The 15,087-nt window shown below is 55.3% G+C and overlaps 1 protein-coding gene across 14 annotated transcripts in view; it reads right to left on the bottom strand.

Annotated features, from left to right (window-relative positions):
* Window positions 1-15,087, bottom strand: part of VAV2 (vav guanine nucleotide exchange factor 2) — a 177,980-nt gene that overhangs the window by 44,387 nt on the left and 118,506 nt on the right. For all 14 annotated transcript variants that reach the window (XM_073806767.1, XM_073806768.1, XM_073806770.1 and 11 more), the window contains one exon: window positions 451-553. In XM_073806767.1, coding sequence (XP_073662868.1) covers window positions 451-553 — 103 coding nt within the window. The remainder of the gene's footprint in view (window positions 1-450; window positions 554-15,087) is intronic.

The raw sequence follows: 15,087 nt of genomic DNA, 5'->3' as shown, positions 1-15,087 counted from the left end.
CCCTCCCCAGTACAGCAGCTGTGGGCAACACACGGAGCTGCAGCAAACAAACATCCGAGACGTGATGAGCCGACGCCCGTCGGAAATAAACATCCTCGCGCAGGAAAGACGCACGGCTGGCTCAGGGCAGAGGGAGGCAGGCTGCCTGAGACCAGCCCCTCGTCACTATCTAAGGCTCCCTGCGCAGGAAGGACTCGGGGTCCTGCACGCCCTCCGGAGAAGACTTCCAGAGCAACACGTCCGGGGAGGCGGGGTGCCAGCGGTGTCACATCCCGGTCTCCCTAGAACATTTCACAGGAAAGAAGGGACCTGGCCGACCGGCGCAGGGGATGAACCCCATGGTGGCCAGGAAGGACCGGGTGCAGCTCCCCCCTGCCACGCCCGTGGCTCAGACGGTGGGGTCTGCGCAGAGGCTTTAAAGGAGGGGCGGGGCGGGCAGCGGGGGCTCACCATGGGCTGCTGCACTTCCACCTTGATGATGTCCTCATAAATGTCGTCCCCTTCATCCTCGCACGGGACGCAGTCGTAGATGTCCTCCCCCACGTCATGCTCACTGCACAGGAGGGAAGCGGGGGAGAGGGGTGGGCGGCTGAAGCCACGTCCACGAGGGGGGCCCCCGGAGGGGAGAGGCAGTTGGGGCCACCATGAGGCCCTCCCTCTCGGCCTCAGTGTCCTGGTCCAAGGACAGGGCACCTGCTTCCCGTGGTTTCTGGTAGTTTAACCCAGGCAGCCTGGGAGTGCCTTGTGCTCTGCCTGCCGCCCTTCTGGAAGGTCCCACCAAGACAAAGCGCACCTACCCCAGCCCTTTAGTAAAAGCAGGGACACACGCTGGGGCCCGGGGGCGAGATGCTGCCTTAACGGGAATCTTTGCATAGCTGACGGACAGGCATGCCCAGCTCTGGGGACCAAATGCCCTCTCCCTGGGCCCACGCCTGGGACCTGGAGCCCCGAGAGCTCTGGGCTCAGCCCAAGGTCTCCCCAGTCCCAGAAGTCGAAGTGTGAAGGTCAAAGTGCAGCGCTCACAGGCACGTGGACGTTTTCCCCACCAGTCAGCAAGGGAGCAGAGCAGAGGGGCGAGGAGTTTGTGATGCGCCTTCCCCAAGGAGCAAGGAAGCTACCACTTAACTTGCGATTCAATAAACCTTTGTTTTCAGCTCACGATCTTGCCAACAAGTTATCCCCTCTGACCTGCAAGCCTCCAGTCAAGGGACACCTCCTCCAAGAGGCCTTCCGGGATCCCCCGCCCAGTCTGCCATCCGGGACTCTCTGTCTGGAGCTCTTGTACCAAGGGCATCCCTCTCACTGCATCTCCAATTATTTTATAAGTGCCTGTGGATAAGCCCGTCTCTTCCCCAGACGAAACCCAACTTCTTCCTCCCTTCTGATCCCCACTCCGGATACAAAACAGGTGCTCAGCAAATATTTCACTGAATGAGGCAACAGCAAGTGAGCCAACCCGACTTGTCCCTCACCTCCCACAGGCCCCCAGCCCCCAGGGGTCACTCTGGCCTGGGGATCGGGGACAGGAGTCACCCTGGGCCCAGGGCAGCCAGCTCTTCAGCCTGCCGTGGGGTCCGACCTCGGGGCAGGCTGTGCTCAGAGGCCAGCTCCCCCGGGAGGCCCACGCCAGCCCCGAGTGCCTCTCTGTGTGAGGACACATCTCACGGCCTGGCTCAAAGGAGGCCTGGCAAAGTTCTCTTCTGAAAGGCGTCAGCATGAGGTGGACCACTTCCCCTCCCCACCGCACAGAGTCCGGGGGCGGGGGGGGAGGGAGGCGAGAGCAGAAACGATTACCCAGCGGCTCTTACGAGTGGGTTTCTGGCCCGTCCCAAACCTAGCTTTTGAGTATTAGCTGTCATTCTAGAGGCTGGGGTGGGGGAGACAGATCGCCCCAAACCTACTGGAGAGAATGTGTCGTATTCAAGGAAGGTCGCAGCAGCCAGTCTCCCCAGAGCCCTGGACACCTCCCCCGTGGGGCTGAGCTGCAATGGGACAGCGGGTAGATGCATCAGACCTCCCTCTGTGGGGGGCGATTCCAGGCACGGGGGTGAGCCAGTGTCTACCTTGATGAGACCCCCGCAGGGAGCTATGAGCAAGGGCAGGAGAGGAAGCTGCTGCTTTGGGGGTACGTCACTTGCTGTTTTACCAACACCACCCCAGGAAGCAAAAGTCGGCCTGAGGACAAAGCCACATCACACGGGGCTCGGCCAGCTAACGGACCCCCCGTAACTGTGACGTCACCCACCCCCGACGAGCCCGTCCACAGGCATGCCAACGCACGTGTGGGCACTTGGAACACACGTATGCTTTTCAACTTAACACGCCCTTGGAGATGGAGCGCACTGAGCCCCTTTCACAGGTTAGAAAACCACACACCGAGGCTCCACAGCGGCCACAGGGAGCTGCGGGGTGATCCCGGCCCCAGCTCGTCCCTTCTCCCCTCTCCCGCCCGCCCTCCACCGCGAGACGAGTGTCTGGATGTCGGCAGTGCCAAGAACTGGGGTGGGAATCAGCACCCAGATGGTGACGGGGCTCCCAGCTCCTCTAAGAACCAATGAGAAGGCGGAGAGGGGGTTCTGTCCCCCAAGGTGGGCCTTGGGAACGGTCACTCGTGTTGACACAAATCACCCCCGCCTCTCCAGAGGCTGCCCCCAAAGGAAACAGTTCCCGCAGCCCTGCCCACCAGATTGCTGGAGGTCCAGGCAGGTACCTGCAGGGGTTCCTTCCGAAGGATGCCAGACACCCTGGATTTCTGTCGTGCAGCCAAGCGAGGCTGGTGACAAAGGCACTGTCGTGAATTCTGACAGCGTGGAACAGAGGGGAGACACGGAGGCCCCCGGGCTGCTCAGTGCGACACCTCAAAGGCAGATCAGCCCGCTCGTGCCGTCCGAAGACAGTCATCAGCTTTGCTCTGATGGGCCGGTGGAAGGAAGTGGGCTGGATGGGGGGACCTTGACAGTCAAATATTCTACGAACCGATGAAATGAATAAAATGACTGAACGTCAGCCTGGAAAGGGTCCTCGAGACCATCAGGTGCAGGGACAGCAATCTGCCAGCCCAGGAGCCCCCTTTCTCATCCCACCTTTGGGGGAACATCTGACTGACCCCAGGACTCTATCCCATCCAGCTCGGAATGTCTTTCGGCAAAGACCCCCATGCAGCCCCCACCATGAGTCAACCGGAATCAGGGCTCGAGATGCAACTGAGCCCAAAGTTCTCTGTCGTGCGGATGGGGAAGCCGGGGTGCACGGGCGGGGAACTGGCCACGTGGTCTTTCGGAAGCCGCGTTCCTGCTCTGCTATCTCCTGGTCGGTGGACCGGTCAGAATGCTTTCATTGGCTGAGGACCTGATGGCGTGGGCACTGAGGGCTCTTCAGAGAAATAGAACCGGCGATCTGTCGATCTTAGGGTGATGCAGGCACCCGCCCCATTAGGACCCCAAGCAAGAGCTGTGCTTGACAGAGAGGACAGTGAAGGCTGGAGAGGTCAGAAGCTTCCCAGACAGGTGGGACCTGAAAGACGCTTGGACACCAGTGTCGACCGTGGGGTCCTATGGAAGGTGCCGAGGGGCAGAGTCCCTCCTCTGCCACCCTCTTCACTGGCACCATCCGCAGATCTGGGCATGCACCGACGTCTACACGCACCTATTGTGTCCACAGAGCACCTACTGCATTTCGAGCATGGGGCGGAATGCCGTCACATAGGCTTCTCATTTGGGGGATAGGATTTATGTAGATCGAGATGTACGCTGAGCTCCACCATTTTGACAAGGGGACGCCCCTGTGTAATTCACACCCCGTGACATCACAGAGCATCCTCTTCTCCCCTGAAAGTCCCTCTCCTCCCTGATCGACCCCTCCTCCTCCCCTAGTAACCCGCCTCTGACTGTTCCTCACCAGAGATTCCCTTCGTCTGTTCTAGAACGTCGCATCAACTGCGTCATCTGTTACATTCACGTCTGTGTCTGGCTTCCCCTCCTCGACATCATGCCCCCGAGATCCAGGCTGTTGCCTCCATCAGCAATTCATTCCTTTTTATTGCTGAGTCCTAATCCCACAATTTGACATCCATTCTCCTTTTGATGAACATTTGGGTTGCTTCCAAGTTCTGGTTATTGTAAATAAAAGCTGCTAGGAGCATTTGCCTTTTTTTTTCTTTTTTTTTTTGTGGGCATGTGCTCTCATTTCCTTTGGAAATGAAATTCCATGAGGAGTGGAATTGTTGGATGAAAGGGGAGGTGTGTGTGTTTATCTTCATCAATAACTACCAAGCACTTTTCCAAAGTGGCTGCAGTGTTTACTCCACCACCAGCGGTGTACACGAGTTACATTTGTTGCGGTTCTCTCCAGCTCTGGCGGGTTCCAGCCTTTTTAATTTTAGCCACTAGAGCAGGTATGTAGTGAGAATTGCGGTTTTATTTTGCATTCCTGCAAAGATCAATGATGTTCACATTTTTTCTGTGTACTTATGGACGTTTGTGTATCTTCCTATGAGAAAGGCTTGCTCAAGACTTTTGTCCATTTCTAAAAATTGGTTGCCTTATTCTTGTTGAATTCTAGCAGTTCTTTATTTACGATGGATACAAGTCTTTTGTCAGATATGTTTTTTGAACTTTTTTTTCTCAGTCTCTGGCATGGCTGCTCGTTTTCTTAATGGTGCCTTTTGATAAACATTCATTTTTCATTTTAATGAAGGTTAATTTATTGACTTTTTCTTCTATGGTGTCCTGACTCTATCCTGTGTTGCACCTACAAAATCTTTGTGCCTTGTGTAAGAAATCTCTGCTTTCTTCCAGGTTGCAAAGGACTTTCTCCTGTATCTTCTTCTAAGACCTATATGGTTTCAGTGTTTTTGTTTAGGTCTCTAATCCATCTCAAATGGATTTTTGTATATGGTGTGAGGTAGGGATCGAAGTTCATTTACTCATCCCCACGTGGATATCCAGATATTTCAGAACAATTTGTTGAAAACTTTCTTTTCTCCATTGGGTTGCTTGGATCTCTTTGACAAAAACCAATTGACTATACATGTGTGGGTCTGTTCTAGAATGCTCTATTCTAGCCCATCAATACATTCAGCTATCTTTATGCCAATACCACTCTGTCTCGATTAATTTATTTTATAGAAAGTATAAAACTAAATAGAGAGTTTTATAGAAATCAGGCAGTGTAAATCCTCTAGCTTTGTTCTTTTATAGGACTGTTTAGACTATCCTAAAGTCCTTTGTATTTCCACATCAACTTTATAATCACCTTGTCAATTAAAAAGAAAAGTCTGTTGGAATTATAATAGGAACTGTAGTGACTACAGTTTAATCTGGGGGAAAACTGACATCTTAACAATATCATCTTCCAACCCACAAACATAGTATACACTTTCATTTATTTAGGTCTTTAGGTCTCAGCAACATTTTGTAGTTTTATCATAGAGGTTTTAGAATTTAGGAAGCTTGGGACTACTGTTTTTTTCAATTTTTTTTTTTCCTGCCTTATTCTCTCTTTCTTCTCCTTCTGGGATTCCAATTATACCTGTTAGACCACTTGATATTGTCCCACATGTCTGAGGCTCTGTTCATATTTTTCAACCTCCTTTTCTCTCTGTAATTAAACGTGTATAACTTCCATCGAACTACTGAATATTTTCAAGTTCAATGACTCCTTCCTCCGCCATCTGCAGTCTTCTATTAAACTGATCCAGTGACCGTTCATTTATCATGCTTTTTGGTTCTAAAATTTCCATTTGGCCCTTTTCTATAGTTTCTTGTTTCTCTACTGAGGCTCCTCATCTGTTCATTGATTTGGTGCATGTTTTCCTCGAAGCCCATATTTATAAAAGCTGCTAACTGTGACTTCTAAGTCATCTCAAGGTTGGTTTCCCTCGATACTGTTTTTTTCTTGAGTATGATTCACTTGTTCCTGTGTCTTTGTAAACTTGATGATTTTTTTTTCATTGGACGCTGGGCGTTATGAATGATTCATTACAGAGATTCAGATCCTACTATTTCTTCTGGAGAGTAATACTTGTTCTGACAGTTACCTCGGTTGGTTGTACTTAAACTTCAAACTCTACCTTCCCTGCAGTGGGCAGCAGCTGAAATGGCTGCTAAATCCAGTTTCCAGCTGCGACACTTTTTGCTGGAAACCTTAGGGACTCTCCTGTGTGTGTGAGGTTTAGTGGTCAACCCAGGATTTAGGTGGATTCTATGAGCAGATGTGAGCCTGTGAGTCCCTCCCTGCCAGCATTCCCTGCCTAACTTTCTGCCTGTTCTGCCACCCCCAATTCCTTTCCTCTGGCACCGCAAGCCAGTGGATTGGGGATGCCCTCATACAAAAAGACTACAAGCGCTCGATCCCATCCACAGTGAGCAGCTCTTGAAGAAACAGTGGGTTCCTCCGGGTAACAGTAAGATGATACCGTCCCCCCCTCCCCCCCCGTACTCACAGAAGGAACAGGACTGAGACACCAGCAATACAGCCCCAACACACGTCCACCACCATGATCTCAGCTGCTCTTCTATCTCAAAATCAATAAAGACAAGAACAGCCATTCACGCAGGATCAATTTTCACCACATTCACCTCTTCTAATTGACACAGGGCACTGAGGTTAAAAATAGGCAGAGCCAGAAACACCAGAGAGAGAGAGCTGTGCTCTGGCATCTGAACTTGGGACAGAAGAATCTCAAAAATGCAGACCCAATCACTGCTCTCCATTCTGCAAAATGTCTGTTATCCAGAGCCTGTTGAAAACTTGTGGGGGAGGGAGGGGTACATCGGGAGTTTGGGATAAACAGATACACACTACTATATATAAAATAGATAACCAACTAGGACCTACTGTACGGCACAGGGAACGATACTCAATCTTGTAATAACCTATAAGGGAAAAGAATCTGAAAGATAGATATAGATGTATGTATAACTGAATCACTCTGCTATACCCCTGAAAGTAACACAACATTGTCAATCAACTATACTTCCATTAAAAAAACAAAACAAAACACCTTGAGTAGTGAACGGCCAGCTTCCTGCCTGTAATGTCCTCACTTTACCGCTGTCTGCAGGGCCTCATTATAGAGCCATGAGGGCACTCATAATCCCACTGTCTACATTTACGATTCTTTTTAATTGTGAAAATACTCCCCAACCATTATTTAATTCAGGTCAGTGAACACTAAGAAATACAGGTTCATGCTTATTACACAAAATCATAAAACAGCAGCATTAAAATTTCATCTTGTGCATGTTCCCCATTATGGGAGAAGGGGAAATAAAAGAAAAAGCAAAGACGTGGGGTTTAAAAAAAATGAAAACAAAGTCATAAAAGTAAAGTTACACATATTTGTTCAACTCAGCAATTAAGATGAAAAGACCATCGGATTTGATTGGCTTCATCGATACTTATCCTAAGACCAATTCTGTGCCGGTAGGTAACTTGTGGAATCTGGGGGGACACAGAGATGACAGAGGCACCAACGGACTCTGTCCCGTGGACCTCACAGTCCAGATGGGGAGACAGACAGGGCAGCAGTTACGGCTGAGACGCAGACCCTTCTAAACTGGGGGAGTGTCATTTGTGTGGGGTGACAGGCTCTGGTTCCCAGCAGCTCTGTCCCTTTGGCGAACATCACATGGAAGTTCCACTGTTACCCAAACTCTTCGCTAAGGCATCGCCTCCAAGTGTGAGTCTCCTGAACAGGGCAGGGGATACACTCCAGGTCTCAGCATCTGCTAAAGCTGGTGCGTTAACGCTGGGACCAGCTGTGCCCAGTGCATCTGACGGCCGTGGCCCTTGAATGGAGGAAAAGGAAATGACAGGTGTGGGCTCTGGAGTGGGGGAGGGGTGCAAAATGAGGTCCCCCGAGCGTCTGAAGTGTCCTGGAGTGCAGGGCGGTGACATGGAGGTAGATCCCATGGGGTACGGATCCCGCTCTGTTTCCTCCCTGCAACACGAGCTTGATGACCACCCAGCTCTGCCCTGGCCCTCAGAACCGGAGCCAGCCCCCAGCAGCCCCTGCACACCATCCCACGGCAGAGAGGCAAGGAGTCTGGACCCCCATCTGGGCCTGGTGCACTCACCCCAACCCCCAGCCCAACCTCCCACAGTCATTGAAAAGGACCCCAAGGCCCTGAAAACACCCGCAAGAGCCTCTGAGTCACCCCAGCGGGCGTCCATCACGGCAGGTGGTCTCGGCTACACCCCGGTTCTTTTCCCATCATCACTCGGACCAACAGAGCCTTGTCCTGGGGTTTCAAGTTATCAGAGGCTGGGTTTCATGGAGAAACTGCACGTCCCCACCATGCTGGAAACACCTGTGTACGTAACCGTGCTCGGTCAATGCTGGACCGCAGGGCTGCTGGGTCCCCTTCTCCTTCAGCTCAGGCCGGGGGCTCTCGGGGCGGGAACCTGACTCTCCCAAAAGTGACCCCCGTCGGGGGAAGCAGTCAGGCGAGTCCGAGATGGATCCTCAGCCCTGCCAGTGTCTGGCTCTGCAACTCTGGGCAGGAGAACCTAAGCCTCGGTCTCCCTATCTGCAAACTGAGAATAAGGCCAATCCCCCGGTAGGGTCATTGGAAGGACCAGCCTCAAAGGAGACGACCAGCAGAGGCCCAGCATACAGTAGGTGCTCAATAAGTGACCGTGGCCCACCACCCCGTGGGTGAGAGGGGAGGGTCAATGAGACGATACTTAGCTCAGGGGTCCATGCTCGATCAACAGACACCGGCAGCATTAAATACCTCGGATGTTCTGAAACGCATCAGACTAGACAGTCGGGAGCCGGGTGTCAGCACTGATGTGTCCTTGGTAGGTTTCAGAGATCGCCCTTCTCTGTCCATTTGTCCAGGAGAGAGCGGAGGACAATGTGCGCGGGGGAGTCCGGGACCACGGTGGGGACGTGCATGCCTGCTCAAAGATGAGCCTCCCGGCCAAGCCCACGCCACCGCGAGACCTCAGCTCGCCCTTCAGCTGGACGCCACGTGGATGCCACGGCCTCCCCAGCCCCAAGCCCACGTTCCGGGACAGGGACCTCCCTGCCGGCCTCCTCTGCCCTCACCCTTTCACTCCCGCTGCTTTCCGGCAGCAGCTGAGCTGACAGATGCTAAATCCCCCAAATTATTCTGGTCCTGACAATGGCCCGAGATCCTCCAGGAGGGCCCGAGGGTGGCCTGCTGCCCTCCGGAGACGGCAGAAAGCTCGCCTCCCGCCGAGACCCCACGGCCCGCCCCCCGCCCCAGAAGCCTCGCCGGCCTGTCCCAATTCTGGTACAGAAAGTCAGCTGCTCAGAAGAGCCCCCCGCCGCCTATGGAAAATCAAGGAAAAGCCAACAAACTCTCCACTTTCTGCCTCTGGCGAGCCTCTGTGTTTATGACGGACATAAAATATCGCTACTGACAGATGCGATACGCACTCTGGCCCCAGGCTGTCTGATGCTGGGAAGCAGGATCCCAAATCGCCGTTAAACTGTTACTAGGAAACCAAACCTGACATCTCCCGACCTCCGTCCACACCACGCAGTGCGGGCGGCAGGGAGAGGGGGCTTCAGAGGGCCCGGAGAAGCCAGCTGTCGGCTGGATGGGCTGCATGTGGGGACAGACAGACAGATAAGGCGCTGCTAACACTAGGGAGGTCGGCCTCACAGGCCCTCAGCGGACCCTCCCCCCAACAGTCGAGAGAGGGGCTGCTCTCCCTACAGATGGGGAAAGCAGGGCCCAGAGAGGGCAAGATGGTCCCCCAAGGTTGTAAAGCCATTTAGGGGCGCACCTGGAGAAAGAGGCGGCTACCAGATTCCCAGAGGGGGCCCGGCTCGCCCGGCAGTGTGCTTCCGGCCATAACTCACCCTTTTCCAGGGACTCCTTCTAAGCAGAAGAGTCTTCCCACCGTGAGCCAGACTCGGTCACAAGGATGAGGCCCAGAGGACTGTCCTAGCCAAGCAGCAGCTGGCTCCTTTGTCATGTAAAGTGTGCTGTGCGACCGCAGGCCAATCACTTACCCACGCTGAGCCTTCATTTCCCCAACTACAAAATGGGGGCGGGGCCACCCACCTTGCAGGTCCGGAAGGCTGAGATAACAGGGCAAAACTCAAGCACCCGGCCTGGCGCTCAGGGGGACTCACTGAACGGCACCTGGAACCACGCCTGGATCCTTAATATAAGAACAGCAGATGTCCAGGGCCTCCGTGGTGTGCGGGGCCCAGCTCAGGTCACCTGCCTCTTCTGTGCTCTGTTCCCTCGAGGATGACCCTCGCGGGGAGCTTTCCTCTGGGGCATGGGGGACAAATGCAGGAAGACGAGGACAGCACAGTGACGAAGATAATCCTGGTGGACGTTGTCATCTTCTGGGGAAGGGGCACCTCATTCAGCTTCTTGGAGGAGGTGACCTCCGGGCTGGGTTATGTAAGAGGAATAAGGGTTTGGCAACCAATACAGCAGATATTATGTACATGACAGGGTTTTTTATCGTTAAATCCAACGTGTTATGCTTATTCATTTTTTAAAGGAATATTTCTTAAGTGCCACTGTGTGTCAAATCTGTGTTGAACACACGGGAAATAATGTAAGAAGGGCCTAGTCTATCCTCACGGGGTCCTGGAAGTCAGTATCAGGAGAGTGATTTGGAGAGGCCTTTATTAGACAGACTTTTGGCCACAGCCCAGCTGGTTCCCGCTTTCTTCTCGAAAACAGTAAAGTGAATGCGTACATCCTTCCACACTGGCCTCCCCACCCTACAGAGACTGTGCGAAATCTGACCCCAGAATCGCTGTGACAGCCTTGTCCTCAAAGGACCCGGGCTTAACTAGGTATTAAAAATACAAATGCATGTTAAGTCTGTGTCGTACCTGCTGGCCTGCATAATTTAAATATTTAGCCAGGGCAGAGTGGCAACCGGGCATCTGCTCTGCGTTCATTCAGAAGGGCCCCTGTGCTCTCTCTAGCACAGAGGAGGAACAAGCTTCTTTCCTGAAGTGCTGCAGGTCAGGGTTTCAAGGTCAATGAAGCCCTGGGCCCCCACGGCAGCCAGGACCTTGCAAAAGTGCACAGGCCCAGGTACCAAGGGGCCGAGATGTCCCTGGAGGGCAGGGCAGGGAGCCTCAGAGCCGTGGGGCGCAGAGCCCAGGGCTGTCATTTGCACCGGCTGCCTCCGTAACCAGAAGAGGGGGGAGCTACGAGCCTGTTTACCGCTCGGGGTGAGGATGGGCTGCCCTCTGGCCAACCGACAGTCCTGCAGCCAGCTCTGGGAGGGCGGGGGAGCATCGGGCATCTTGTCCAGGCCACAGGGGCAGGAGAGCCACTGGGCTGCACACACACGGTGACTCTGGGGCCGGCACGGCTAGCCCTCAGGTCCTGAGTAACAGACACAGCTGAGACCCAGACTCTCCCAGGACCCCAGCCCAAAATTAGGCAGTGGCCGGCCTGGTGGGGGCGGGGACAGGTTTCCTAAGTCACGTTTTGGCAAATCCTATGCACTTTCCATCCCCTTCCAGCAACACCTCCTCTGGGAAGCCCTCCAGGTGTCCTGGCCTGTCGAGGTCTGAACCCAGTGGACACCGCCTGGATAGCTCCTGTGGGGCTTAGAAGAGCTGTAAGAATGAGAACTGCAGGGCCCAGGTCACCGCAGGGCCCTACCAGACAGCCCTGGGGCGGAGAGGGGGGTCAGGCAGGTGGCCTTCTGAGTCAGACCTGCTTCAAGTCCCCTCTGCCCCTCAGCCACAGGGCTCAGTGTGGGGACAGACCCCCGTGTGCTCCGTGGACGCTGGATTCGTTCCCTCCATCTGGCCGGTCCCAAAGCCGGGCCGGGCCTCCCAGACTTCCCGTGAGGATGGAGAGCCCCTCGACAGGGAGGCACACAGCTGGCGCTCGCTAAGTGCACACTGTACAAATGAAGGCCTGAACGGCCAGAGGGGAGGCAGCTGGGCCGGTAGACGGGGTGGCCCTGTCCAGCAAGGACCATGGGAGAGCCGAGGCCTGCCCGTGCATGGCTGTCCCCACCTCAGCAGCCCGGAGCCAGGGCGCCCGGTCCGGGGAAGCAGGCTGCAGAGCAGGGGGGAGACCTCCGCGGCATCCAGGGCTCAGGGGACCCTGCCCGTCCCTGTCCAGCCAGGCCCTGCACCAGCCTGAGGAGGGCGGCCACCGACACCGCCACTTTGGGGGCTTTACTGTCAACCCCCTTTGGGCCACGGTGGGGTCCGTGTTCTACACGAGGCGGGCTTTCTGGTTTGTTTGTAATGGGGCTGTTTCTGTCTAGTCTGCTTTCAAACTCGTCCCCTCGGAGAAGCAATCCTTTGGGAGAAACACGAGACGCCCCCAAACCCAGCGACCCGTCCAGGCCTCGCCTTGGGTGTCCCCCACACGTGCAGGTCTCCCGCTGGACACTGAACTTTCACACGAGGCGGCGTGAACGTAAGGGAACTTCCTTTGTGGCTGGGAGCCGCGGGCGGGCAAGGTCACCGGGTGGGGTGGGCGTAGGCTCTCCTCGACCGAGGGTCACCGTCGGGCGGAGCGACAGCTGCCCGTCCCCTGGAGTAGGGGGCCAGCAGGAGGGGCGTGGCCTCCGCCCTCCCAGCAAGCGGCCCCCACCCCCGGACCTGTGCACGCCCACCTCACTCCCCAGGGACCAGGAAGCCCAGCTCCAAGAAGATGCCCCTTGAAAGCGGCTTCGACTCGGGGAAACTCCTACATTTTATGCATCTTAAAAAATTACCCCGACGATGCTAACACGACGCCTTTAAAGCTGCGAAGTCATCTTATGATGTAGCAAAGCGCGGAGCTATACATCTACGGATAAATTATATTCCCTGCCGCGTCACGACCGCATTTGTTTAAGCCTGAGAATCACTTCAATTCCGAGGAAAGCGAAACCGGTGTCAAGGAGCGGCCTCCCACCGTGGCTCCGTCAAGCTCGAGGTGCCCCACGTAGCATCTGGGCCAGTGCTTTCACTCCAGAGACGGGGGAAGTGAGCCCCGAGAAGGATCGAATGGGCCCAGAGAAAGACAGAAAGCCACCATGTGCGGCCGAGACGGACGCGCCCCTGCTGTTCCTCGGCCTGCGTGATGCTCTCTCTCCAGCCGGCAAGGATAACCTTGAGGTGCCCCCTCCACGCCGGGCGCCCCCCAGCACTGAAGCACACCCAGCTGGGGGGTCTCTGCAGGCCTTCTGATGCAGGCCGTGCCTTCCTGGGTATGAGGAGGGTGGTCCTTCCCAGCACGTCCCAGGGTGCTTCGACGATACCGCTTTCTTGCAAACACCTTGCGGTGTCTCAAACCTGCCACGCCTCCCCGGGGCGGGCCTTGGCAAGGCTGCTCCTTCCACTGGGACGCCAGCCCCACCCTTCAGCCGATTCCCACTTGGGCTCCAAGACTCAGGGGTCACCTCTTCTGAGAAGCCTTCCCTGATTTCTGAGCTGGCGTTCACCCGGCCCCACTCTGGACTCCCGTGGTGAGCTGTCTCACGAGGGTCGTTTTTCTGTGTGCAAATCTGGCTCCCAGCCCCTGTGTGTGGGGCTCCCACAGTGCAGATTCCTAAACTCTGGCCCACCCAGGAGTCGGGCAGGTATGAGAAGGTAGGGGGGCAGCTCCAGGTTCCCGGGAGCACCTGGAAGGAAGCAAGGGGTAGCGGGAGGGACAAGCCATTAGGCAAATGCAAGGTACTAATCGTCAGGGCAGTTTAAAAAGAGGCCTCTCATGTGGGGCTCAGTTTGCTTGATGAAGCGTTTTTTAAGTGGCGCTATTTTGTGTTAATTTTTTCAACCAGCTGCTCTATTATCTGATTATACATTATTCAAGGATCTCAAAAGTGAGCTCAGAGCGCTAGAGAGCATCATCTTAGTTCAGCATCGTCCATTCAAAGGCAGGGGACTCTGCGCTGGTCCCCGGAATGCTGCTCCGAGACCCGGGCTGCCCACGTGGGGCCCCTAAGCCTCACGTGGCTGCGCGCTCGCAAACGTGGCCAGTGGACGGACCCGGCTCCCATTCTGCACGAGAATGTCAGCTACTTCATTAATGATCACGTGTTGAACCAGATGATACACTGGGTTCAGTAAAAATACATTCTTAAAATTCACTTCACCTGTTTCTTTTTTCTCTTTCTGGTGCAGCTACTAGAAAATGAACAATCGCACAGGCGGCTCATGTATGATTTCTCCTGGACGGCGCTGCCATGGCCATTTGGAAACCGGAGACAAAGGCCACGTCCTTGGTAGACCGGGAGGATGGGAACCGCTTCCCCTGCCTGGGCGCTCAGGGTGTGCCCGCTGGGCGCTGTGCTACCGCAGTGTAGCTGACAGCCGACACCGCGTGTTACACACAGGGGAGCCGGGGCGCAGAGACTGGGTGACCTGCCAAAGCCCATGTGGTAGGACACGCCAGGGCCGAGGCCCCAGGTCTGCCCAGAGACGCCCTTGGCTGCTTTGGGAACAAGGCAGAGGCTCCTGTGCAGCCCGGTCGGTGCCCCTGCTTTAGGTGGGTGGAAGGGGGCTCTCCGTGTGGAGTGGCGTCTCGGGGGCTGAGGCTGCAGGGCCCTCAATGACCCGCCAGGGTGACACTGGGGGGCTCTGAAGACACGCCCGGTAGGAACGGCGCCTCTAGCGAGGATTCTGAGGGGCCCACGCGGGAGAGCCACATCTCTCCTCCAGCAATGCCCACGCTCGCCCCTCGCAACCCAGCACGCTCCCCACTCCCCACTCCCGCTGCCCATTTCCAGAAAGTGCACAGTAACCAGCTGGTGGCTGAACAAATCCAGACTGATCGACTGACTGAACGGAGAAGGTGTTCTCGGGGCCACGCACAGCTGGCGGTCCCCCACTGGTGCCCAGACCCCCCACCAGGCTCGCCTTTCCCCAAACAGCTGCGGAGCGTCGAGGGGCCCCTTAGAAACGCGAGGTGATCATCCTTTCTGACACCTGGCCAGAGCCCAAAGGAAAGAATTAGCCGGTTCTGCTCGAAACGTCACTCCCCGGCTCCCTGGCGCTGCCTGGCTTCAGATCCGGGCCAGTGCCCCGTTCCCTGCCCCGGGGAGGCCAGGGAAGAAATGACATTTCTGTTTGTGTCTTGTGAACTGCCATGATGGATAAATATGAATCCCAGGTCCGCA

The sequence above is a fragment of the Tursiops truncatus genome, chromosome 6, assembly GCF_011762595.2.
Source record: "Tursiops truncatus isolate mTurTru1 chromosome 6, mTurTru1.mat.Y, whole genome shotgun sequence".
NCBI lineage: Eukaryota > Metazoa > Chordata > Mammalia > Artiodactyla > Delphinidae > Tursiops > Tursiops truncatus.
The sequence above is the reverse complement of the archived record's forward strand: the minus strand, read 5'-3'. Positions and strand labels throughout refer to the sequence as shown.